This window comes from Podarcis gaigeae (assembly GCF_964106915.1).
Source record: "Podarcis gaigeae genome assembly, chromosome: 17".
Taxonomy (NCBI): domain Eukaryota; kingdom Metazoa; phylum Chordata; class Lepidosauria; order Squamata; family Lacertidae; genus Podarcis; species Podarcis gaigeae.
The window spans coordinates 30483216-30510159 of NC_139694.1; the positions used below are offsets into that span (position 1 = coordinate 30483216).

General features: G+C 43.3%; 1 protein-coding gene across 1 annotated transcript in view; it reads left to right on the plus strand.

Annotated features, from left to right (window-relative positions):
* Window positions 1-26944, plus strand: part of LOC310835449 (ovostatin-like) — a 57265-nt gene that overhangs the window by 27368 nt on the left and 2953 nt on the right. Inside the window, exons 18-31 of the mRNA XM_083720082.1 lie at window positions 937-1048; window positions 2897-3125; window positions 4539-4665; window positions 6998-7119; window positions 9236-9287; window positions 11281-11364; window positions 16230-16406; window positions 18414-18495; window positions 18961-19117; window positions 19937-20011; window positions 20287-20452; window positions 22723-22943; window positions 24292-24311; window positions 25605-25695. Coding sequence (XP_083576208.1) covers window positions 937-1048; window positions 2897-3125; window positions 4539-4665; window positions 6998-7119; window positions 9236-9287; window positions 11281-11364; window positions 16230-16406; window positions 18414-18495; window positions 18961-19117; window positions 19937-20011; window positions 20287-20452; window positions 22723-22943; window positions 24292-24311; window positions 25605-25695 — 1715 coding nt within the window. The remainder of the gene's footprint in view (window positions 1-936; window positions 1049-2896; window positions 3126-4538; window positions 4666-6997; window positions 7120-9235; window positions 9288-11280; window positions 11365-16229; window positions 16407-18413; window positions 18496-18960; window positions 19118-19936; window positions 20012-20286; window positions 20453-22722; window positions 22944-24291; window positions 24312-25604; window positions 25696-26944) is intronic.

Here is a 26944-nt window from a genome sequence, read left to right on the forward strand (position 1 = left end):
GATTACCTCTTTGCCTTCAGCTGGGCAATCACTTACAGCTGCTCTACTACCGGTTGGGTCAGGGGAGGCTGAGGTGGCCTCTGGGTCTCTGGCGACCAATGTCTCCCGAGCTGCAGAGACTGAAGTCTGAGAGAAGGAGAGACCTGAGTACTCGCAGGATGAGTGCTTGCCTTCAGGCGAGACAGGGAGCATAGCTGTCAACTTTCAGATTTGAAAATAAGGGATCAGCAGCCTCACCTGTCCCGGGGACAGTCTATGGGATATCTAACAATCCAGGATAGCAGTGGGAAGCAGGGGGAAATGGCGCTGGAATAGGGGAATTTCCCGCCAAAAAAAGGGAAGGTTGAAAGCTATAACAGGGAGGTGAGTCACCGGGGGATCAGAGCCAGCCGTTACCCTGACAGAGATAAAAGCCTGCTGGACCCCACCCCAGGTTGCGGGAGCAATGTTGCTGTTTGCCAGAACCTGCCTGTGATCCTGTGCCTGACCTTGCCTGGTTTCCTGCCTCGTGTCCTGCTTTGGCCCTGTCAGATTGACTCCTCACAGAACCCTTGGATTTGGGACCAGACCTGGACCGCATTACTTGGGTTACCCCCAGGCACAGCACACTCTTCTATTTCCAGAACTTACACCTTCCCCATGTCATATCTGCCATTTTGCTGAGCATTTTCCAGCACTTGCTCCATATAACTGATGTCATTCCACAGGAAGGGTTAGGCTCCAGGTTGTTGGTTTCTGGGACCCAGGGGAGCTGGATAGTCACTGAAGTAAGCCAGAGCATGGTCCAAAACAGGCATAACTCCTTCTCAGACCAAGCAAGATTAATGTCTACAGATTTTTTTGCATAGGGGATAATGTAGCTGCTCCTGCGTCCTGCCACTTACTGCTGCAAATTCATAGAACTAAGAGTCCAGATATCCTTTCTTATTGTTTTAGAATCTGCGCCACCGCCACCACCTCCTTCAGGAGACGTATCTCGAGATAAAGTTATTGAGACTGTTCGGAGGTTCTTCCCTGAAACTTGGATATGGGAACTGTTTGATATTGGGTGAGTTGACACTGGCTGTTATTGGCATTGGCCAAAGATTTTGCAAAGAACAATGAGTATCCAGAGGTGGCCAGCACCCAGTTTGTTCTACCTGGGAATGAGGGAGGATACTGTTTTACTTTGCATTTAAAGGTGAATATAGCTAATTCTCACTTTCTGAAGCAATATGCAAATCAAAACAAAGTCATCCTTCAGAATTTGCACGTCTCCAAATTTTGCAGTGAAGTTCTCCACCCATGTATAAAAATGCATGTATCAGTAAATGTAACTTAGAAGAATGTGTAAGATTAGGGGAAATATGCTTTGCAAAAAAATATATGATATATTTGGCAAGATTGCATACAAAGCTGTGTGTAAGAGAAATTTGCACCAAAATGCTGGTGGATTTTCATAAAGACTTTAAAAAAAAACAACAAAATGATGTAGGCATGTGGGGAACTAAATTTAAGATTGGGAAAACGGAAAGCTGAGAGAAGCAAAATTGGCAGATTCAACCATCCCTGGTTCTACCCCAGGGGTGGTTAACCTGTGACCCTCCAGATGTTTTTGGACTACAGTGGCTATGCTGACCGAGGCTAATGGGAGTTGGGAGTCGAGCAACATCTAGTGGGCCAAAGAATCCCTCTTCCTGATCCCTCCTCCTTGCGTGTCATTCCTCTTTCAAGTTAAAAGGGTGCTTCTGAGGGTACATTGCCTGAGATCTACCAAAATCTTGGGAACAGCTCTAGCTGGGAATGACATTCCCTGGGTTCAGTGCATATTCTGAGTCTTGCAAATAAGATTGTGTTATGCAAACCACAGAAGGCCTTTCACTGCCCTGTCTGGCAATTTCTGCACAGGTTTTATTCTGTTTATAGAATCCTAGAATTGTAGAGGTGGAAAAGACCCTGAGGGTCATCTAGTCCAACTCCCTGAAATGCAGGAATCTCAAGAAAATCATGCATGGCAGATTACCTGCTTAAACACCTGCTTAAAAACCTTCAAGGAAGGAGTGGGAGTCTATTCCACTGCCAATCAGCTCTTATTGTCATAAAGTTCTCCCTGATATTTAGTCTGACTCTCCTTCCTTGGAACTTGAAGCCATAGATTTGGGTCCTAGCCTCTGGAGCAGGAGACAACAAGCTTGCTCCACCCTCCACGTTGACAGCCTCTTAGCTATTTGAAGATGGCTATCATATCTCCTCTCAGTCTCTTCTTTACCAGGCTAAACCTACGCAATTCCCTCAATTCTCTTTGATGCTCCCCGCTAGCAGAGTTTCTATGCTGCAAACCAAATGATTTTTGCATCTGCTGTAACTCTGGACTTACCATAGTCCTTGCAAGGTCATGTTGCTTCCCCCACCCCTTCTGCTATCCAAAAACAGGATATGTTTTTGAGGGTCCTGTCTTTCTCCAACTATCAGAAGCGGGTTAGCAAGAACAGTACAGTCATACCTCAGGTTACAGATGCTTCAGGTTGTGTGATTTGGAGTTGCGCACTGCGCCAAACCCGGACGTACCGGAACAGGTTACTTCCGGGTTTCGGTGCATGTGCAGAAGCGCTAAACCATGCTTTGCGTATGCGCAGGAGCACCGGATCACAACCCGCACATGCGCAGAAGTGGCGCTGCGGGTTGCGGACGTGCTTCCTGCACGGATCACGTTCGCAACCCCGAGCATCCACTGTACATAAAGTGTAGCCTGCTGCAGTAGGCAGAGTGGTTTTTAAAATTTTTTTAAAGTGATGTGGATTTCAACTTAATCCAACACCATAAGAACATGGTGAGGCTTTCCATCTTGGTAATGTGGATATAAATAGTCAAGCCTGTGGTTTGATATATACCTTTTTTGTTTTTCTCTCCTTATTAGTTCAGATGGACATGCAAAACTCACCTACACCGTCCCTGATACCATCACAGAGTGGAAAGCCAGTGCCTTCTGCTTGGAGAAGCAGGCTGGGTTTGGCATCTCAAGGCCTGCCACCCTGATTGCCTTCCAGCCATTCTTTGTTCATATGACGCTGCCTTACTCCATAGTTAGAGGGGAAGATTTCCTCTGTAGAGTCACTGTCTTCAACTACCTGCAGGAATGCATTCAGGTTCATCCTCTCATTCCTTCTTTGCTCTCTTTCATGTCTAGAAAAGACCCTTGCATTTTGTTTTGGGGGGTTGGGGTGCAAACCATCCACATCAGTGAGATAAACAGGAAAAGGTTAGACTAAAGCACATTACACTTGCAAACACATAGATTCCTACTGAGTTTGTACCAGTTCAGATGTTGTGCCTTTTCTTAGGAATCCTGGGGATTGTAGTTAGTTAAGGTGCTGAGAGTTTCCTTTCAGAGATCTCCAACTCCCTTCTCACTACAATTCCTTGGGAAGTGAGTCTGATGGCTAAACCAGTTGCACTCTGTCAGGGCTTTATTGCCCTGTATAAGCAACTTGTCTTTTTAATTAGCTAGCTTAATTTATAACACATTCCCATTTATTGTTTTTGCATTTGTATTTAAACAATTAGATGCAGTTATGTGCAAAGGATATACTTGGAACATTTACAGTGCCTTCTGATGGCCTACATAATAAATGTTGAACTACAATGGTACCTCAGGTTACAGACGCTTCAGGTTACAGACTCCGCTAACCCAGAAATAGTACCTCGGGTTAAGAACTTTGCTTCAGGATGAGAACAGAAATCATGCTCTGGCGACGCGGCAGCAGCAGGAGGCCCCATTAGCTAAAGTGGTGCTTCAGGTTAAGAACAGTTTCAGGTTAAGAACGGACCTCCAGAACAAATTAAGTACTTAACCCGAGGTACCACTCTACATTGGTTCCTTGATCTGGCAGAGATTGTTTGCACTAGTGCTGTGCACCAGATTCAGATAAATCCTGAACCCAATTGGGCCAATTCAGGGACCTTTGTGCCCTGTCTGGCTCAAGTTGAAGTAGCCACAAATAACTGAAGAATGGATTGAGTTGTCCCAAATCTGTAGATCACTACAGTTTCTCAGAAAGCCAGACAGACTGTCTCCAAACTGTTCCATTTATTAATTACAGCAAGCACCATATAAGGAAGGAGAAGGGGAGGAAGGGAACTGAAAGAGGGCTAGAATAATCTCACCCAACTTCACCACTGATGGTGTTTGGAGAGAGAAGCTAGATTTTGAGAGTTGCCAAGGTAGCCTAGAATGCTATCACCCAACCCAACACTTTCCAAGTACTGTCCCTTAGAAAGTGTTTAGTGGAGTTGGGTGGCATTTATTCAGCTTGTGTTCATCCTCTATCCTTTCCCAATCCATCCCAGTACTGTCCTTATTTTACGTTTGTCTCCAAATTTTGTCTCTAGTTTTTAGGTAAGTTTTCTGTTACTATAGATCCCTGCTATAGTAGAGGAGACTGAATGAAATACCTTTTTGTCTTGGTTTTCTCTGCCCTGTCTGAGGTTAAAGCATCCTCCCTTAGTCCTAGGAAGCCAAGCTAACTCTGTTAATTAACTAGTTTCTCCCCTTATGGCAGGTCAATGTATCAATGGCCGAGTCCCGGGATTTTCAAGCCCAACTTCTCTCACCTTTGAATGATAAAGGGTGTGTGTGTGGCGGTGAGAGGAAAACATACATTTGGAATATTAGCGTTAAAAAACTTGGTGAGTGAGCTTCTTTTTTCCTCTCTGCTTTGTAAACTGGTAGTCTTGTCTGCATTAAACTTGCATAAGAAATGCAGTTCACCAAATGTAAATGCAGAATGCCTGCACATCTGACCAACCAAGTATTTTTTCTATAACTATGCCCCTCCTGCAAGACAGTAAAATCAAGAGATTTTATCAAGCTTCTGGTGGGGTACATTCAGCTTGATGTTTGGGGATGGGTAACTATGTCCATTTTGTTTTTTCTCACTTTCTGATTTTTCCATTCTTAAATTTAGTTCTCTACTTCAGTTTGTTCATTTCCCCCCTAATAAATAAATTAAAAAGCCATCATGAAAATTCATCAGCATTTGGGGTGATTTTTCTCCTGTGGTACACACAGTGTCGGATTTATGTATAAGCTAAACAAGCTATAGTTTAGGGCTCCAATCTCTTGGGGCCCCCAAAAAAATTTAAAGGAAAAAAAATGGATGTACATTTTCAAAATATAAGATAAAAAACAAATAAAATAAAACCTACATACACTGTGTAGGCTCCTGTGATATAAGTAATGGGCCCTGCCTGCTCCCTAAAATATCACTGATTTGCTCATTTCTACATATAGCGTGCCCACATTCTGCATGGACTGGTTGTGTGGCAACATGTGCAAATGGCTTTAGATACCTATTAGGTCCAGAAATCACCATATATTCAACACACACAAAAAAGTGACAATTTGTTGTTGACAAAGAACAGCTGGAAATATAAAGGGACCCATTATCTTCAGTAGCTTAGGGCCTCATCAAACCTAAATCCAGCCCTGGGTGCACATTTTTAGATGCAGGTTTGTGTAGTCCTGCACATTGGGAGTGTCTCACAGAGTTCTCTCTAGAAAACCTCCAGGAAAAATTCTGTGAGCTTCAACTCATATCATGTCCCTATAAATTGTTGGCCTGACTGCCCTTTGAATACCCCACTGTTTGCCTAATACACACATATTCACATGGCAACTTTTTTCTAATAAAACGAATTTTTGAATGTTATTTTCACTAATTTATGCATCCATATGCATGCTTTACTGTCAGAGAACTGCCATCAGTGCCGGAGGGAGAGAGCAAAAGCCAGAGGGATTCCAGAGAGTGTCCCGGGATCGGGAGAAGCAGCCCATCTTCTGGGGAAGAGAATCAGCATAGCACCAGTGGAGAAGGGGGGCAGATGGGGGAAGCGGTGAGGCGGTCCCATGACTCCTTGCCTGGGACCAGCGGGGAGAGTAGGGGTCCTCCGTTGCCCACGCCCTCCTTGTGCAGAAGGCTTTCGCGCAGAGAGAGTAGGAGGAGACTAGGCGTCAAAGAGCTTCTTTGCTGGAAGAAGTTTAAGAAACGCTCACTGACGGATCCTGCCAGCGATTGAGTCAGCCACGGGTGAGTGGCTGTCCGGACAGAAAAGGTTCACTTTGGCAACCCAGCCAGGTGTTTGCACCCAGCCGGGGAGATAAGCACCAGCTTACACACGAGCAACCCCTAGAACCATTACATTCACCCTAGTACTTGCATTTTTGTACACATTGCTTGTCTGGAGAACTGCATTGCAAAATTTGCAGAAGTGCAAATTTTGAGGGATGGCTGTGTGTCAGTTTGCATATTATTTCAGGAAATTATAATTAGGTATATAAACCTTTAAATACAAACTGAAACAATTTTCTCCCTCATCTGTAACCACAAGTTTGCAGGTCTATAATTGGCCTGTTTTCCAGTGTTGATCATCTCCCTAATTTTGTAGCTCCGTAGAACTCAATAGTTTAATTCTATTTTTGTTCTTCTGCATGAACCACCAGCTCTGCATTCTATTAAGCTCAGGTCCAGTTTCCCACTAGGAGTTTTTCAGTATCCTGACCCTTCTTGCTTTCAGAGTTGTATCTGTAGAAGAAATCTGAGAAGCTGAAAATTTGCCCATGAAAGGTTTTACTTTGGGTTTTTGCTGCATCTTTTCCAGGAAGCATATCAAAAAGGCAAGCCGCCATGGGTAAATTACATGCACGTTCCAGAGAGAAACTGGCACAATGAGAGCAAGATCCTTGTGCAGAGAGAAGGCAAAAAACCTAAATTAATTGGTTTTCTATTTGTAATCTTCTTTCTAAGGGCTCATCCAGACTTCCTTTTGTGTTGTTTTCTGGTTTTTGTCCCAACTCTTTTAGCAGGAAAATCCATGTTTTATCACTGAATTGGAGCAAATGGCAATCCACACACACACAAACAAACAAACAATTACTGCTTGCTTCGATTCAACAGTAAAATGCAGGTTTTCCCAGGGAAAGTGCCAGAACAAAAATAAAAGTTAAAATGTTTGCTTTCAGGTGCTGTGACCTTGTCTGTTACTGCTGAAGCTCCAAAAAACAGTGGGGACTGTGGAAATGGAACATCTGGGGGCTTGGATGTGGGACGGAAGGACACCCTGATCAAAGAATTGCTAGTAGAGGTACAGTGGGAAGATCTGAGCTTCAAAAAATGTGCTTCCTTCTCAGCGGCTAATTAGCTAATTCAGTCACGATCAAATGTGGAGCAATTCCCTTTTTCCCCTGCAAGGGTATCTCATACTTGCTACACACTGCGTTTTACACCCAGTGGACTGGACATTCATTTCCTTCCACCACTTTCCCTTTCCTTCCACTACTGTGCAAATACAGTATAACATCCGAAGCACTTTGTGTTATTGTCATTTTGAAAATGTAAGTAGCTTTTATGAGCTGAAAGGCAGGAAAGAAAAACATTAAATGATGGTGATGAGGATAATTTATTTATACCCCACCCATCTGGCTGGGTTTCCCCAGCCACTCTGGGTGGCTCCCAACAGACTATTATTATTATTACTAACAAAGCAATAAAACATTCTGTACACAAAGCTTAACAGGCATTCCACAGGGCAGGCGCCCCTACCGAGAAGGCCCTCTCCCTGGTTCCCTGTAACCTCACTTCTCACAGTGAGGGAACCACCAGAAGGCCCTCGGAGCTGGACCTCAGTGTCCCGGCTGAATGATGAGGCACTCTGCATTGTGAAATTCCAGTAGCAAAGCTGGGTCAAAAAGCACCCCTCAAACCGTGGGCCTAATCCTTTAGCAGGGAGTACAGCCACCCTCCAGAACACCACCATCCAAGACAGAAAAACCACCAACCAAGAGGATCTCTTTCTTTGGTCAGGATCCAGTTTTAAATTCATTGGCCCTCATAAAGCTAAGTGTCATTCATAGACAGAGGTCCAACAGTTCTACCACAAGTGGATCTATTAGCTTGAATCACTGCATGAACTTGAATTAAAACAGAGCTGGTAATGGTGGATAAACCTTCATTTACTTTGGACTGGAACGTCATCCAAAAATGTAGTATCTTGAATCTTTGGGTGGGACTTCAAAATGTACTTGTTGCAAGAATAAAATTTGACTTTTAGTAATTCACTGGCATAGCATTCTAAAATAGGTATATTTTGGAGATTAAATGGCAAATGGTACTAGTATTGTACAAAAAGGCACTAGAAATCAATGTGCTCTTGTGCTGCTCCTGTTTATTTCCACGGGTCTCATAGCATAGAGTTACCTGCTAGGTTTTGTCTTAAAGATCTAAACAAATTAATAATAAATATAGACGGCCAATGTGCAGAACTGCAGTTTCTGTCTTATAACTAGCAGAATGGTCAGTGACTACTGCTCTCAAGAGGAGACGGAGGCAGAGAAGAGTGGGGAGATATGAGAACTCAACAATTCTTTATATATGCAACAGTTTAAATGAATGGCGGAACTGGACAGTTAAGTTTTGACAACTTGCTGGGGGGGTCGGGGTGTATATCTTTAACTTGCTCTTAGACTGTCTTGTTTGTTTTCGTGAATTACATTGTAATATCCAGCATCTACAAACAACAAAAATCTGATTGACGATAAGCAAGGGAATTCAGAGTTACCATATTTTTTGCTCTGTAGGACGTACCCGACCATAGGACGCACCTTGTTTTAGAGGGGGAGAACAAGAAAAAAAATTATCTCCCTCTCTGCGCAGCACCCCTTCAGCGAAGTGGCAGGAGAAACGGAGCCCCTTCCATTTCTCCTCCCGCTTCGCTGAAGGGGCGCTGCGCAGAGAGGGAAAGCTGTGCAGCGCCTCTCCAGCGAAGCTAAGCCAGGAGAGCAAGAGGGATCAGTGCGCACCGACCCCTCTCGCTCTCCAGGCTTCAGCGATAGCAATGCGAAGCCTCTGAAGCACAGTGGGAGTGCTCCAGCCGTGCTCCGGAGGCTTAGCGTTGCTATCGCTGAAGCCATGGAGCCTGCATTCACTCCATAAGATGCACACACATTTCCCCTTAATTTTTGGAGGGGGGAAAGTGCATCTTATAGAGCGAAAAATACGGTAGATTCCAAAAGCCATAGTAAGCCTAGACAGATTTAAGTCAGCATCATTACACCTCAATATAATATTGCTTCTCAATGTGAGTGTCAGTGGTGATAGTTATCGTTTATAAAGATCTAGGATTTCCCTGTTTTGCTATTTCTTTGTTTCATTCATTCATTCATTCATTTGTATGTCCTCTTTCTGCCTCTTTGTTCTCATAGCCTGAAGGCATTGAAAGAGAATTAACCCAGAGCAGCCTTATCTGTGCAAAAGGTAAGAGGGTTGCTCTCTTCTGGTGGGCTGCTATGAGCATGGGAACTGGAGGAACCTGTCAAAAAGTAATGAAAGGTTCATGGGATCAGCTAATAGTACTGTACTGGGGATGCTGCCTTTTTCCTGCTACCTGCAAATAAAATAAAAATAAAGAAGAGCCTTGCATCACTTCTGCTGCAAATTTTCTATGCTCGGCTTATATGGGGGAAATGATTAAACCAGGGTTTAGGGGTTTGTTTTTGATCCCTGTCAAATCATTAGGATGTACCAAGTCAGAAGAGGAATGCTTCCAACATACTCCTCAGCTGAGTTTCTGTTGATTTTTGGCATTCCAAATTACCTGGGATTGTTTCTGAAGTGGAACTGGGCTCTTCTGTTCTAGTTTTCATATATATATATCTGAATGTTGCACAGAGCACAAGCATAGGCAGTTTGCTGCAGCTCTTTATTCAGTTCATTTTGTCTTCCATTCCTCTACATACCTAGTGTGCAAAAAAGCACTTTTGTTACAGTATTTATGGCTAGTTAACTATTCTTTTTGCATAGTGTTTCACGAATGTGCAGGAACATCGGTAAGAAAATATACCAAAAGCCTTGTATGGTAACATCAAGATTGCTTGACTGTGAGTGGGTTGTCGTGAGATCTAGGGCTTCAATTCTTTTGTCCCAGTTATGGAATTCCTTGTCCAGAAAAAAATATGCCTGGCCAATCTTTGTGCAATGGCCAGACAATTTTCTCTGGGCAAGATCTTTTGTGAACAGGATGGTGTGGCGTTTGCCCTCCTAGGTGTGTGACATCATACTGGGTTCATAAGGAAAGGGTTAACTAAGTGTAAAATGACTAACCAATAGGAACCCAAAAAGAGGAGTTAGAGTTAGAGTTAGAGTTGTTAAGAAGTCAGTCAGTCTAGAGTTAGAGAAGAGACAGAGAGAGGATAAGTCTGTGGGTTGGGCTAGTCTGATGTGGGAGAGAGAGAGAATCTGTTAAGAGGAATCAGTCAAACAGTTGAGATAATCAGTCAGAAGGTATTAGGAAGGTATAGGCCGGTAAAGAAACTAAATTTAAGAAACTGACAACAATATTATCTGAGAAACCATAAGCTTATTAATACTTATAAAATAAACTTGTTTAATTGGTTCAATTTTAACAACTGTCTAGACTCAGTGTGTACCCGAGAGTAACGGGTTGGTGGCAGTGGGGAAGCGAGCACAGTGGTGGCACAGGGATCAATAGACCGTTAAACGTCCAGGGACCCTGTGTGATCGCCACAGATGGAGTCAGGGCTGAACGGCTGTCAGCTGTCAGAGATGAACCAGGAATGGCGTCTTGGTATCGCAGTGGAAGAACTGAGATAGGGGTCAGAGTCATGGAAGGAAGCCAGGAGAGCCCTTGGAGGCTGTGTTGCCAAGGGTCGCTTCGAAACCTGGAGACTTAGAAAAAACCTGCCGTACATAGCAGTGACACTCACAGCAAGCTTTTGAAATGTATATGTGAACAAACAGAAGAGGCGTTTATAAATAGGTAGCAAGATCAATCTCTTGAGGTTGATTGTTGTACACCTGTTTAGGAAGGAGAGGAGAAAGAAAGAAAGAAAGAAAGAAAGAAAGAAAGAAAGAAAGAAAGATTGGTAAAATAAGCTATTGAACTATGCAGGACATATTAGTTAATTTGAAACCCAAGAAAGAAAGAGGACTGTGAAATGTTTAATGCATATCTGTTAAGCTTTGTGTACAGATTTTTACATTAGGAAAACTTTTATATGTCACTTGTAACATGATGAAGAAGGTTTAAAATTGAAACAGAAAGAGTATAAGGTTTTTTAAGAACGTGCGTGAAAGAGTATTAAATAATGAAACCAAGAGGGGGAGGGGAGTCCATCAAAATTATGGTTCAAAAATTTGTTGAATATTTTTTTGTTTTTATATTTGGAAATTTAATAGTTATTTTAAAAATGCATTTAAATATATTTTAAGTTTAATGTTTTAATTGCAGGTGCTGTCGTCTCTGAGCCAGTGTCTCTGAAACTCCCTGAAAATCTGGTGGAAGGATCAGCCAGAGCTTATTTCTCTTGCATAGGTCAGTTTATAGGTTTCTTGCAAAGACAAGGCTGTCATTCACTCTCACTCATTTGGATAATAATCTTGGAGATGTTTTAATTGGAATCTTATTTTGCTGCTTATGAGTCAGGAGACATCTTGCATGTCAGAAAAGGTTTGTCTGTTCTGAGATCCAGCACCAAGGGCCTTCTGGCGGTCCCCTCATTGCGAGAAGTGAGGTTACAGGGAACCAGACAGAGGGCCTTCTCAGTAGTGGTGCCCGCCCGCCCATCAGATGTCAAGGAAATAGGCAGCTATCCTATCTTTAAAAGACACCTGAAGGCAGCCCTGTTTAGGGAAGTTTTTAATATTTAATGCTGCATTGTTTTTAACACTCGATTGGGAGCCACCCAGAGTGGCTGGGGTATAAATAAATTATTATTATTATTATTATAGCCTTTTACTACTTCTTCATAGGTGTAAAGTCTTTATTTCCACTTCTGACTTTGCAATTGGCAGAGATACATATTTCACATGCCATGCAGCTCCTCCTCAGTAAACCATTCCTGTCTTGGCAAAGATATATGGCATTATTACTGGTGATCCTGCGACTATTTTTGCTCCCTCGTTGACAGTTACAGAAACAGATGAGTTCTCTAAAGAAACGGAGTTGAATGTGGTTAAAAAAGTAAAATACCTAGGGGTGTACCTGACCTCCAAAAATTTGAATTTGTTTAAAGATAACTATGAGAAATGTTGGTCAGAAATCAAAAGAGATTTGGAAACATGGTCAAGATTGAAACTTTCCTTGTTAGGCCGAATAGCTGCTGTAAAGATGAATGTATTGCCGAAAATGTTATTTTTGTTTCAGGCCCTACAGATCGTGGACAAGGTGGAATGTTTTGGAAAGTGGCAGAAGGATATTTCTAAGTTTGTTTGGCAGGGCAAAAAGCCCCGAATAAAGTTTAAAATATTAACTGATGCGAAAGAAAGAGGGGGATTTGCCCTGCCAGACTTGAGGCTATATTATGAATCTGCAGCCTTCTGCTGGTTGAAAGATTGGATTTTATTGGAGAACACTGACGTCCTAGATCTGGAAGGGTTTGACAATGCGTTTGGGTGGCATGCATATTTGTGGTATGACAAGGTTAAAGTGCACAAATTGTTTAAAAACCATATTGTCAGAAGAGCAATTTGGAGGGTCTGGATAAAATATAAAGACTTATTGGAGAGTAAGACTCCGAGGTGGCTCTCACCGGTGGAGGCCAAGGCACGTAAGAGACTTAACATGGAGGCCCATTGGCCTAAATATTGGGAAATAATTGAAAAAATTGGAGACAATTGGAGGTTGCTAAGCTTGGAGAAATTGAAAACTAAGGTACGAGACTGGCTGCACTATGCGCAAATTCAAGAGGTATTTAAAATAGATAAAAAAGTTGGATTCCAGGTAGAAAAATCGAAACTAGAGACTGAATTGTTAGAGCCAAAAAGTAAACTACTTTCGAGAATGTATAACATCAAGATTGCTTGACTGTGAGTGGGTTGTCGTGAGATCTAGGGCTTCAATTCTTTTGTCCCAGTTATGGAATTCCTTGTCCAGAAAAAAATATGCCTGGCCAATCTTTGTGCAATGGCCAGACAATTTTCTCTGGGCAAGATCTTTTGTGAACAGGATGGTATTTTTGCTCCCTCGTTGAGCCTCCCTAGTTCCAATGCAAGAGCTCCCATGTTCAGGCATCAGGAAGTGAGTTCCACGTGGTAACACTCCATATAAAAGTCATACGTTCATAGGTCTAGCTATGCACACCAGCCCAGTTGCAAGGAGCACAATTTCCACACAAGCATATGTTCTTGGCAACCAGTGATGTTTGATAGGTAAAGGTAAGGGGACCCCTGACCATTATGGTTCAGTCATGACCGACTCTGGGGTTGTGGTGCTCATCTCGCTTTATTGGCTGAGGGAGCCGGTGTACAGCTTCCGGGTCATGCGGCCAGCATGACTAAGCCGCTTCTGGCGAACCAGAGCAGCGCACGGAAACACCTTTACCTTCCCGCTGGAATGGTACCTATTTATCTACAGTGGTACCTCGGTTAAGTACTTAATTCGTTCCGGAGGTCCGTACTTAACCTGAAACTGTTCTTAACCTGAAGCACCACTTTAGCTAATGAGGCCTCCTGCTGCTGCTGCGCTGCCGGAGCACGATTTCTGTTCTCAACCTGAAGCAAAGTTCTTAACCTGAAGCACTATTTCTAGGTTAGCGGAGTATGTAACCTGAAGCATATGTAACCTGAAGCATATGTAACCTGAGGTACCACTGTACTTGCACTTTGACGTGCTTTCAAACTGCTAGGTTGGCAGGAGCAGGAGCACCCCGTCACGGAGATTCAAACCGCCAACCTTCTGATCGGCAAGTCCTAGGCTCTGTGGTTTAACCCACAGTGCCACCCGCTATCTCCATAAAATAAGGCTAGTGTGCATGCAAGTGTAGCAATTTCTGCATGTGTAATGAGCATCCAGAAGCATTTTTGGGCAGCTTTCATGAGGGGACTATTCTAGGGTTGGGCATCAACAATATTCAGCTTAGAACTCCGCCCCCGCCCTTTGCATTTTAAACAGTCTGATTTGGCTCAGACCACTTTGGAGCTACCAGATCCAACTCGAGGGTCCAAGTCTTCCTTGTTCTTTCTTCTCCATTCACTACAGTGGATGCTCAGGTTGCGAACGTGATCCATGCGGGGATGCACGTTCGCAACCCGCAGCGTTCACAAACTGCAGCGGCGCGTCTGCGCAGGCTGCGATTTGGTGCTTCTGCTCATGCGCAAAGCGCAATTTAGTGCTTCTGCGCATGTGCGACCGCCGAAACCTGGAAGTAACCCGTTCCGGTACTTCCGGGTTTTGGTGGTCCATAACCCAAAAAAATGCAACCTGAAGCATCTGTAACCTGAGGTATGACTGTATTGGGAAATTTTAAAAATTGCCTTTACATCTCTCTCTCTTTATGATATGTCTCTTCCCCCCACCCCACCCCTACTGCTAAAGAAAAAAAAGTCCCTCCAGAGTGGATAAAGCCAGCCAAATTAACAATGCTTTATTCTGAAATGTTTAATATAATTTTTGTTGTTGTTAATTTTACTGTGTCAAATGTGCATTGTGTCATTGACCTCCTTGGTAATGTATTTAAGATAATATTTTAGTTTCCTGTTAATGAATTCCTGCCTTGAATGTATATTTTGTATTTGACACTTATTCCGGATTGTTTTATTGGATGGAGGTTGTAAACCTCTTGGATATTTTTTTTTCTTAAAAATAGAAAGCGGTATAGAAATGAAATGATGATGATGAAGAAATTAGAGGCAATTAGAGCCTTTTGTATCAAGTGCCTCTAAAATACAGAATGTGATCTTTTTAAAAAGCAGCTTTTTTATTTTGGGTGAAGAATTGGATGAAATTTGCAGGCAAGGTTGCCCCTTATGAGCGTATGAATCCTGGCAAATCTCAGAAGGATAGCTTCAGTGGTTTTCTCACAGGGGCAGCCATTGTAGTTTTAGGGCCGGAATCACTTAATCTCTCCCAGTGTTTTCTGGACAAATGGTCTAAAATATTATAGACATAAGAGAGGTGCCTCTGCTTAAGAAACCTGTCAAACTGCAGACAAATAGGTTTTTGTGTTCAGCATCTTTCAAGTTGCTTTTGGCATTGGGAAGAACTAAAAGGGATTTGCTTTTCCAGGTAGAATCATTCCCTCTGGTTACTAACTGAATTTGGCTGTCTCAGCGGGGCTTTTCACCACTCTATTGCTTGCTCTTCCTCCCAAATCCCTGATATCACAGTGTAGGATAAGTAGGTTGGGGAAGAAAATTGATTTGGGTCTTATTTGAAGCCGAACCTATCAAATTCACACTTTCAGAAGCAATGTGTGAATGGAAACACAGCAGTCTTTTGAAATGTTCACAGTTTGCCAAGCGAACAATGCTTACAAAAATGCATTTGCAAAAATGAAGGGGGAAACATGCAGAAAAATAGGTTGGTGAAAATACACACAAACACATTGTGCTGGGGGGAACTGCTGGCAAAAATATGCACATATGTCATGCTGACAAAACCATATTTCTCCATACCTCTGTTAGAAGCTGGTGAATGCCCAATTTCAACTAAAGCATGGTGGGCTGCCCTAAAACATTGGCTCAGGATTTCAGTGTTTGACCTAGGGAAGGGTTTGTGCCAACACCTGACCAATGAGGAGTTTGTCAGCAAATGGCAGAAAACCATGGCTACAAAAGCCACCTCTATTGGTCTGTCACCCCCCCCAACTATATTACCTGGGTTATGAAGGCGCCCAAAAGATATTAAAGCAAAGATAATGCACACTGACTTGCGATCTCGATCACACGTAGTCTGTAGTCCGCTGGCAGTAGGAGTACAATATGGGCATGCCTTTAAGTTAATATCTTACATTAAAAACCTGACAGTACCAAATTAACGAAGGCTTTTCACCAAAGCCAGACTAAACGCCTTTCCTTCTACAGTGTTGGATGGCAGGTTGAGAGGAGTTCCCTACCAGGACAGACTTTGCTTTTGTGCTCAAGAAATCAATTCCATAAAACATACTTTGCTGCATTGTGCAAAATATGAGCAAGCCAGGGCTGAACTGATATTACCCTTGCTGGTACCTTTCTCGAGAAAATCAAAGGCTCACTACGTCAGGTTCCTATTGGAAGACCGGACAAACGCTAGAACATTAGCAGTGGCAAAGTTTTTATCAGTGGTTGCAAGAACCAATGATCCCTATCTTTTGAACAAAATGCTTGTTTAACCTGGAGGTAAGCTGTATGAATTGTGCATTGCTTTGTAATGATTTGTTGGGTCTCTGGGCCCTAATAAAGATTGATTGATATTTTTGACAGGAGACCTCATGGGCACTGCCATGCAGAACCTTCATCAACTTCTCCGGATGCCCTATGGCTGTGGGGAGCAGAACATGGCGCTCTTTGCACCCATCATTTACGTCATGGAATATCTAACTGCAACAGGACAACTGGATGAGAAGACCAACTCCAAGTCCATTGGATACTTAACCAGTGGTAGGAGGCTTGTGGGCATTCCATGGCCGTCGTGTTTGCCACAGTGTGAACAGAACACCAGACTAGATGGACCTTTCCTCTCATTCATTAGTGCTTTCCTTACATCCTTATGGCTAACACTTGCCTTGGCATTTTGCCCAGGACTAAATGCGGCATTGGATTGAACTGCATGTACACAAACACACATACTGCCCGTCATCTTCTCTGAAAATGTTCACTGGAAACGCCATTTTACTTTTGAAACACAACGTGGATCTGCATTTGTGGATCCAGCCTTTTAATTTAATTAAGAACACTTAAAGGTAAAGGGAGGTGGGTGGCGCTGTGGGTTTAACCACAGAGCCTAGGACTTGTCGATCAGAAGGTCGGTGGTTCGAATCCCCGCGATGGGGTGAGCTCCCGTTGCTCGGTCCCAGCTCCTGCCAACCTAGCAGTTTGAAAGCATATAAATAGGTAAAGGTAGAGGTAAAGGGACCCCTGACTGTTAAGTCCAGTCGCGAACGACTCTGGGGTTTCGGCTCTCATCTCGCTTTACTGGCCGAGGGAGCCGGCGTTTCTCCACAGAGTTTTTCCGGGTCATGTGGCCAGCATGACTAAGCTGCTTCTGGCGAACCAGAGCAGCACATGGAAACGCTGTTTACCTTCCCGCTGGAGTGGTACCTATTTATCTATTTGCACTTTGATGTGCTTTCGAACTGCTAGGTTGGCAGGAGCTGGGACCGAGCAACGGGAGCTCACCCCGTCGCAGGAATTGAACTGCCAACCTTGTGGTTGGCAAGCCCTAGGTGTTCTAATCATATAGTCAAATTTTATGTGACAACCATGTAGATCATCTTGAGCACTTTAGGGAAAACAAGGGTTGGATCTACACTGACCTGTTTAACATTTCCCCCCTCTATTTGAAGAGTATTATATATGTTGTTCTAAAACATCAAAGGGCATGCTTGTTAACTAAAACGTTTTTTACCTTGTTTTTGTCCCCGTTAAATGTAAGTAATGCCCGACCACACCATTTTCCAAAATGCTGTTTCTTTCCTGCGGCTGAGGGCTGGTTGCTCTGCTCCTCTTTCTGGGGCCACATTTTAATTCTCCCTCCATGTCCTTTGGAAGAAGCAAAGGTTAGGAGGAAAAACTGAACACCTCTCCTTGAAGACATTGGATTGGGTCGGAGTTTGAATGCAGTAAAAAAAGTAAAACGCTACATAGGAATATGTGAGCAGTTTTTCACCGGTATAACAGCATACAAGGATTAAAAATTAAGCAATAAAAAGACAAGGCAATAACACATTATGAATGTAAAAAGTAGGATGTCATGTGTCCATCTACATTATCAAAAGCATTTTTAACTCTTCCTTAGCATTAAAAACAATAAGTGTAGGTTTGCCTTAGGTACATGTCCAGAGGCAAGATGGTACATCTTGGGTAGGGGCTCTACACACCTGAAGCCTTCTTTGAATTGCTCAACATTTTGCTCAGAAGATGCACAGAATTTGTTTTCCGTAATAATGTCACCAGTGCCAGAGTAGGCAATTAATCACCCCAGTTAAGGCTGCAATCCCAGGGCAGGAGTCAACTAATAAGTTCCACTAGTGGAAGTCAGTACGAAGTCTCCCAGTAGTGCAACAGGGATCCTCACATCTTATCCCCCTGTACACACCCCAGAATTGGCTTGGGGGTTCAGGAGAACCCCTAGACCAGTGTACAAGGGGAGTAGTGGGGGGGGGACCATTACATCTGCCAAACTGAAAAGTTTGAACTGACAAAACAATTGCTATAAAGTCACATTGAATTCTTCCCCGGGACACATTTACTTGGAAGTAAGCCCTAGTCAACAACACATGAACATGCTTTGGAAACATACATAGGATTGTGCTGTACTTTTAAACTGCTAAATTGCAAACACAAGTATTGGGGGCTTTTCACTTCATGTTAAATTAATGTTTTGTTTTACAAATGCGTGCTCAGTTTTTAAAAAAACTATGGACTTTTCGCATTCTTTTTTTTCAGGGTATCAGAGACAGCTGTCCTATAAGCACCCAGATGGGTCCTACAGTGCCTTTGGGAGCAGGGACAAGGAAGGCAACACCTGGTGAGAGCTTGGAAAATGCAGTAATGTGATTGGTCACAGTGAGTGGATGCTTTAAGCAAGATGGTAGCCAGTTCTTCTCTGTTTACGTGAGATAACATTTCATGAAGTGAACTATAGTCCACAAAAAAGTTGCCCTGTAGTGTCACTCTTCAAGGTGCCACAAGGCTCTTTCTTTTTTTCCTCTGGTCACTAACAATTCACTAACAAAAACGTTCACCTTCCTGCCACAGCAGTACCTATTTATCTACTTGCACTGGTGTGCTTTCAAACTGCTAGGTTGGCAGGAGCTGGGACAGAGCAACGGAAGCTCACCCCGTCACAGGGATTCAAACCGCTGACCTTCTGATCAGCAAGCCCAAGAGGCTCAGTGGTTTAGACCACAGCTCCACCTTCTCCCACTGGGCTCAAGAGAGCTTGACCCGAGTTTGGCTGTGATTGCTAATATTCCATGGCATTCTTTTGCAGGCTCACTGGCTTCACGTACAAGTCTTTTGCAAGAGCTTCAAAGACCATTTTTATTGATCCAAATGTCCAAACTCAAAGCGTCATCTGGCTGTCCAGCAAGCAAAAATCAGACGGATGTTTCCAAAATGTTGGGAAACTCTTTAACAACGCATTGAAGGTGATGGCTATGGGCTTGTTGGTTTGTTGCAAAGCTCTCCTTCTGGGGCGGTGATGCTTTTTTACTTCCTGGCAAATGCTTCCTCTCCCTGAGATTTTTGACCCTTAGCTATCTTAAGTACCTGTATTATTTGGAAATAGGCTGGGAAAAGGAGAAAGAGAGAGAGCTGGGGAAGCAAGAGACTTCTTGCTAGTATTATACATGACCTAGCTTTAAGTGAGCCATGAAGTTTCCTGCCTTCACCTCTGAATCACAGCCTAAACCTCTCAGCCTGCTGCACATCACAGGACTATTACAAGGATAGAATGGGATAACTACTAGGTATGCCAAGACGCTCGGATAAAAAGCGGGTGTTATGTACTGAAGTTCTCACCCTGGGCCAGCAGGGGGATACTGTAGATAGTTCAGGTCCACATATGCAAACAAGGGATTGAAAGTGATGTTCAGTGATTGGATAGTTACAGAAAATGGTCACTGTTGCGTTCTAGTGGAGCTCTATATAAGCAGGCTGGCTGAACCCTTCAGTTCAGTTCTGTTCTGGCCTGTGAATAAACAACAGCTGTTTGAAGAATCGCTGTGTCATCTGATATGTTCACCCACAACTTAACAGCGGGGAACCAATGTGATTTTAATAACAAACATAATGGGCCTTTCAACAGCAGGTAAATGCCTTCATGTTCCAAGAGGCTTTGGGGAACCTCACCAAGCCTGCTATTTGCCTCCATGTTGTCCCCTCACTCCCTCCCTCCCTTCCTCCCTCCATTCCTTCCTTCTTCATTTTTTTAACTTGTTCTCTCTTTCTGTGTTGTGCATTTCAAGGGAGGAGTAGAAGATGAGCTTTCACTGTCGGCCTACATCACTGCAGCTTTCATTGAGTCTGGATTCCTCAGCTCGGTATTTATTTTCTAGTGTTGTCCAGTTGATTTAGTTCAGGATTGAAGAAAGTGCATGTAATAGTAGACTGGGAAGAAATAATTTAGGCATATAGAAATGGTGGAGAAAGGAGGCCATACATGGACTATTGTCCATGTTTCTGTTTTGAATGTCTAAATTGGATGCAGTGTGCCTGGAAGAACAGCATTGGATGTTTGCTTGATGTTTTTAACCTGTTTGAAGTTTTTTGTGGCATCTGCAAACTCTGACCAAGCCTTTCTCTCCCTCCAACCCAGCATCCAGTGGTCCGAAATGCCTTGTATTGCTTGGAGGCCGGATTAGAAAAGGGAAATCTCACTGTCTATGACCAAGCACTTCTTGCTTATGCCTTTCGCCTAGCTGGTAATAAGCCCAAAGCGGATCTCTTATTGGATGAGCTGATTAAATCGGCTACGAAAGTAGGTGAGTCGCATTTCCCAAAAATGTGGACACATTGACAGAATGAATGACGTGTTGAAAGAAGAATGAGCAGTCATATGAGCAAAATTATATAATGTTGTGGACATTCAGGAGTGCCAACCAGGCAGAGGGCCTTCTCGGTAGTGGCGCCTGCCCTGTGGAACACCCTCCCATCAGATGTCAAGGAAATAAACAACTACCTGACTTTTAGAAAGCATCTGAAGGCAGCCCTGTTTTTAATATTCTGTTGGGAGCTGCCCAGAGTGGCTGGGGATATGTAATGAATAATTATTATTATTATTATTATTATTATTATTATTATTATTAATTTTGATTTTCTTTGCACATAGGCTGGGCCCTCCATTACACTCACCAAATAAGACCCAAATTTGCATAAAATCTGCATACACTTTATGTCACATACAAATTTGTACCTTTTTTTCAGTCAGGGGTAGAGCACACACAAACGAATCAGAAGTCACAAGTAATAAGCTGTCCAGCAAACAGAATATCAGTAGGTGAAGCAATCCCCAGAATTGTAGTTCCATACTATGAAAGGCTTACTCAGTTGAATAACTGCCTGCCACATAGTTGATAAAGGCATGAGAGCTATGCTGACCTCTTCTGCCAACCCTAAACCATGCAAAGAACTCAGGTTTAATGAGTTGTAACTTGTAAATGAGCCTATGCTACTGAAAATATTTTATGGAGTTTTTAGGTAGACAATACTGTATTTGTTGAGTGACCAGAAGTAGCATTTCAGATGGAGGAGGTCAAAAGTGACTTAAGATTTATAGCAGTTCTGCTCAGATGCTCACGTTTGGATAAATTCAAGATTTAAATAGTTAAAAAGCAAACAGTGTGTTCATTTGCTGGTGTTATTTATTAATACCTCATAACAGCTACAGCATTCCACCCCCTTCCACCCCCTTCATTTTTGAACAAAAGGGATTTGAGATCCCCACTCATGAAACTCACTTGCTGCCAATGAGTCAGGCACTGTCTCTTTGGCTAACTTGCCTCATGAGTTTCTTTGGAAAGTAAAATGGAAAGGGAAAGAACTGCTATCAGTAAATTGCAGCTAGGAAGGCAACATCATGTGCAATTCTGACTCTTTTCTTGAAATTGAAACAACGTCCAAATACTTGTTAAAATATTCAAAAGCTTTAACTTGCCGAACATATAGCTAAAGAAGGATATATATACATCAATTCCAAGAACCTCCATAACCAGAGAGGGGGTTTATGGGGGGGCATTCACCCTGAATATTGCTGCTATAGTTAACATATTTTTTGCTCTATAAGACTCACTTTTTCCTCCTAAAAAGTAAGGGGAAATGTGTGTGCGTCTTACGGAGCGAATGCAGGCTGTGCAGCTGAAATATATTCAGAGTCTCAAAGTGATTTCATGCTCTTTATTCAGCTCATAGTGGTGAGGAGGAATGAATGAGTGTCCCCTCAAAGTATCCGCTTTATATACATTATTTACACAATGGGCTGCACATGATTGGCTAATTCCAGAATTCTACTGTAAGCCAATCAGGTTGTGGATTCACTTCTATCTGGAGCATGATTGGGTGGTTCCTGCCAACCAATCATACTGCTGCATTGTTCTAGGACCAATCAGACTGCTGCATTCTGAATCCTATTGTTCTAGGACCAATCAGACTGCTGCAGTTCGGATCCTATTCAATTCAGTACATAACAGCAGCTATCCCAGAAGCCAGAACAGCAAGAGGGATCACTGCTTTTGCTGTGCACTGATCCCTCTTGCTGTTCTGGCTTCTGGGATTCAGAATATTTTTTTTTCTTGTTTTCCTCCTCCAAAAACTAGGTGTGTCTTGTGGTCTGGTGCGTCTTATAGTGAAAAATGCGGGAATTTAACTAACCTGCCCCCCATTCCACTGTTGGAAGAAAAAAACACATCAAGAGATCATATAACAACACTACTTCAATTGCAAAGCACATAGTGAATATTTCTCTCCATTCCACGCTGTTAAAAACAGCAGCAACAAAATGTTTGGGCTGTACAATATATGTTTCAGATTAACTTGTGTAACTGTATATGGGGGGGGGGGAGAGAAAGAAGTGATGAGACTAGAAACCGAAGCTGAATAAAGTCCGGTGGTCTCTGTACAGAGGCTTAATGAGGCAGATCTCTGCTTCTGTGATATTTCCTCCCTGGATCTGGAGGAAGAGTATCAGATTCCTGCAAGGAAATATTGGTTTGACCTGCCTCTGGACTGTTTCCTTAGCCTCTCTTTCAATTGTTAGGTGGCTCATTATATTGGGAGCGTGAGGATAGGCCACCTGCAGAAGAGACTCCTTCCTTCTACCCTCGTGCCTCATCGTTTGAGGTCGAGATAACTGCTTATGTGCTCCTTGCACTGCTCACCGGAACCACACCGACTCCAGCACAACTGACAACAGCATCGCAGATTGTCCTTTGGCTTACCAAGCAGCAGAATCCTTATGGAGGCTTCAGCAGCACCCAGGTATAGTAACTGTGCTCCGTCCTCCATTGCATGGGCTTCAGCCAGGCCTCTGCATACTTGGCAATAAAATCATTCATATATATATATGAATAACTCAGAGGAGTTATGAGCTATGCCATGCAGGGCCATCCAAGATGGACAGGTCATAGTGGAGAGTTTTGACTAAATGTGATCCACCTGGAGCAGGAACTGGCAAGCCACTCCAGTATCCCTGCCAAGAAAACTCCATGGACAAAGACAACAAGAAATATTTATATATATTTGTTGTTGTTGTTTAGCTCTTCATGACCCCATGGACCAGAGCATGCCAGGCACTCCTGTCTTCCACTGCCTTCCGCAGCTTGGTCAAACTCATGTTGGTAGCTTCGAGAACACTGTCCAACCATCTCGTCCTCTGTCGTCCCTTTCTCCTTGTGCCCTCCATCTTTCCCAACATCAGGGTCTTTTCCAGGGAGTCTTCTCTTCTCATGAGGTGGCCAAAATATTGGAGCCTCAGCTTCAGGATCTGTCCTTCCAGTGAGCACTCAGGGGTGATTTCCTTCAGAATGGATAGGTTTGATCTTACTGCAGTCCATGAAGTCTTGAGGAGACTCAAGAGTCTCCTCCAGCACCGTAATTCAAAATCATCAATTCTTTTTCTTAAATATAAATTACATTTCAAAATATTCATTTCGACAATCTTAAATCAATGACTTCCCTTCTCCTCTTTCCATGGTTCATTTTGCATACCATCCATCCCTACATATTTTACATGAACTTACTAAGCTATTCAGTAATCCAACATTACATGCATCAAATCATATTTACACTGTTGAATTTATCTTAATGCTACCAGCATTTTTAAATGAACACAGTTTTCACCCATATACTGAGTAAACATTTTTCCAGTCTTCTTTAAAGGTGCATTCTTCTTGTTCTCTTATTCTATATGTTAAATCTGCAAGCTGTGCATATTCCATCAGTTTAAGTTGCCATTCTTCTTCGGTTAGGACCAGGGGCGTAGGAAGGGGGGATGCGGTGGGTGCGGTCTGCCTCAGGTATCATCTCTGGGGTTGTTGTTTTTTTACCAAATCCCCCCTGGGCAGGGATCTCCTTGCCAATCGCCTCTGTGGGTGCCCGAGCAGCTAGCTACGCTGCTGGTTGGGACCTTGCTTGTTTTCCATTTTTGGGCTAACCAAACATGGGCCGCCATAGTAGCATACATAAATTGTCTTTTTTGACACCTGGGAATTTCCCTCTGAAGTATCCCCAACAAAAAGGACTCTGTTGTTCTTGTTTTTACAGTACTTCTAAACATTTTTTTCAGTTCATTATATATCATTTCCTAATACTCTTTTACCTTTCTAAGTCCACCACATATGATAAAACGTACTGTCAGGGAACTGCCATCGGAGAGGCAGGTGCTGGAAGGGCTCACGGAAGCTAGGAGAGACTCGGCAGCGGAGGAAGGAACCAGCAGGGGGAGAGAGGGAGTTCAGAGAGAAAGTGAGTCGGAGGGATGGCTCAGGGAGATTTCCAGCGAAAACAGTGGGGAAGTTTCAGGACCTCCTATAGGTACACCCACTCCTCGCCGGAAACTGTCGCGCCGAGAATCCCGAAGACGCGTTTCCGTTAAGGAACTTTTATGTTGGAGTAGATTCCGTAAACACCCACTGTCGGATCCTGCCAGCGATTAAGGGAGTCATGCTTTAAGGGGCTCCGCGAAGGACAGAGCTTTGAGAACCATGCCCAAGCTCTGAGGGACTAAGCTTTTACGCACAAGCAGCTCATCATCCCATCACACATACATAAGGTAAAGGTAAAGGGACCCCTGACCATTAGGTCCAATCATGGCCGACTCTTGGGTTGCGGCGCTCATCTCGCTTTATTGGCCGAGGGAGCCAGCGTACAGCTTCTGGGTCATGTGGCCAGCAGGACTAAGCCGCTTCTGGTGAACCAGAGTAGCGCACGGAAATGCCGTTTACCTTCCCGCCAGAGCGGTACCTATTTATCTACTTGCACCTTGACGTGCTTTCGTACTGCTAGGTGGGCAGGAGCAGCGACTGAGCAATGGGAGCTCACCCCGCCGCAGGGATTCAAACCTCCGACCTTCTGATTGGCAAGTCCTAGGCTCTGTGGTTTAACCCACAACGCCGCCCGCATCCCCCATTGTACATACTCAGCAATAAAATCAACCAATTCAAGAGGGTGGGTAAGGGAAATGAAAGTCTCTGTGGTGTAACAGCTGGGAGTGGGAGTGCTCTATTCTGGGGGGGGGGGACCTGGAAGGGATACCATTGATGACATGGTATCAAAAAGTTTGATAGATTGCTTTGAATGAAAAACTCACTGCTAAATTGAAAATAGCAAAAAGGAAATGGCGCAAAGACGCAATTTCCCATGGAACAATGCTGTTTTATTGCATACATGAGTGGAGAACAAAACAAGAGTCTACGGGATTTTTTTGTTGATCCTAGACTGGATACAGTAATATCCTTTTTTGTTTATGCATCCATAAATAGGAAAAGAAGAAAGAGATATGTAAGCAACAGCATTTTCCCTCTTATCCTACAGATGCATTTTACCACCTAAACAATTAAATATATATATATATTGCACACTGTATCCCAAGATGGCTTTGGTCTAGGGATTCAGATTGACCCAGTCTTCCTTTCCTTTCAGATACACCGGGAAGCGCAGTAGCTCCAACATGGCCATCATTGATGTGAAGATGCTTACAGGCTTTGTACCTAACCAGGCATCCCTGCAAAAGGTAAATGTAAAACGTGGAATGGCTTTGGGGAATAGGATTGTGGGGCATTTAAATTTGCAAACGCATCACCTGCCACAAGAGACGGGAGGCTTCGCCTACTGGCTCCCACCAACCTGGCTATGACTACCAATCAGACAATGTGTCCTGTGTGTCCTGTGACTACCAGTCAAACAATGTGGCCTGTGTGACAGCCAAAGGTCCATGCCCATACTGGACAGCTGTACCCTATCCCTGCAAAAAAATGTCAGTTTGTTAGTGCTGAATACTGGGGTGTGGAGCAGTGTGACCTTGAGTTGCTTCCACTGAAGTAAAACAAGGGCATGGCTGACTTTCTTCTATGTAGACCCTCCAAGTGTCCCTATTTTCCAGGAACATCCCTCATTTAGAGAAGCTGTTCCAGCTTCTGATTTGATCCCGGAATGTCCTGTTTTTCCTTAAGATGTCTCTATTTTCATTGGAGAAATGTTGGAGGGTATGGAGTTATCCAACCCCCAAGCTGTCTGAAGGCAATCCTGTATAGGGAAGTTTTAAAAACGTTTAATGTTTTATTATGTTTTTATATATGTTGGAAGCTGCTCAGAGTGCTAGGGCAACCCAATAAGATGTGTGGGGTATAAATAGTAAAATTATCATTATAGAACGGGACGTCCCTATTTTCATAAGAGAAATGTTGGAGGGTACGTCCATGCCCCATCTACCTTTGTGGGGGTCCTGTGCCCACCTCCATACACGGCATTGCAACAGATTTTACCACCAGAACTGCTCTGGGAAGGAAGCGGTGAAGGTTGCCCGTAACCACAATAAATATCATTGATGACAGTTACATTCCAAGGAAACAGGATAAGGGGAATAATCCTACAACTAACTGCATCCTGGTTATTGACTGCAAAGAACTGGCTTCTTCCAAACATACAATGTGGCTTTTCAACATTCTAAAATGTAACAGACTCCACTTGTTCTCTTTCCTTTTCATAAAGATGATCTATAATACATATATTTTATTGTTTCACGATGGATGCATGCATCAATATTATTCCAGCAAAGTTTATTGATTTCTTACATCTGTATCTGATTCGTCCCATGTTTCCATTTTGTGTGCGTATTGCAATCCTTTGTCTTAAATAAAAATAAAGAAAACCTCTCGCCAATGAAAGCAGATGAAGGCAAAGAAGTAAACAAATACCTTTGGTGCAAACTGTGCATTTGTTAATTAGGTGTGATCAAGTGCTGCCCCGTGAGCCTTGCAAAG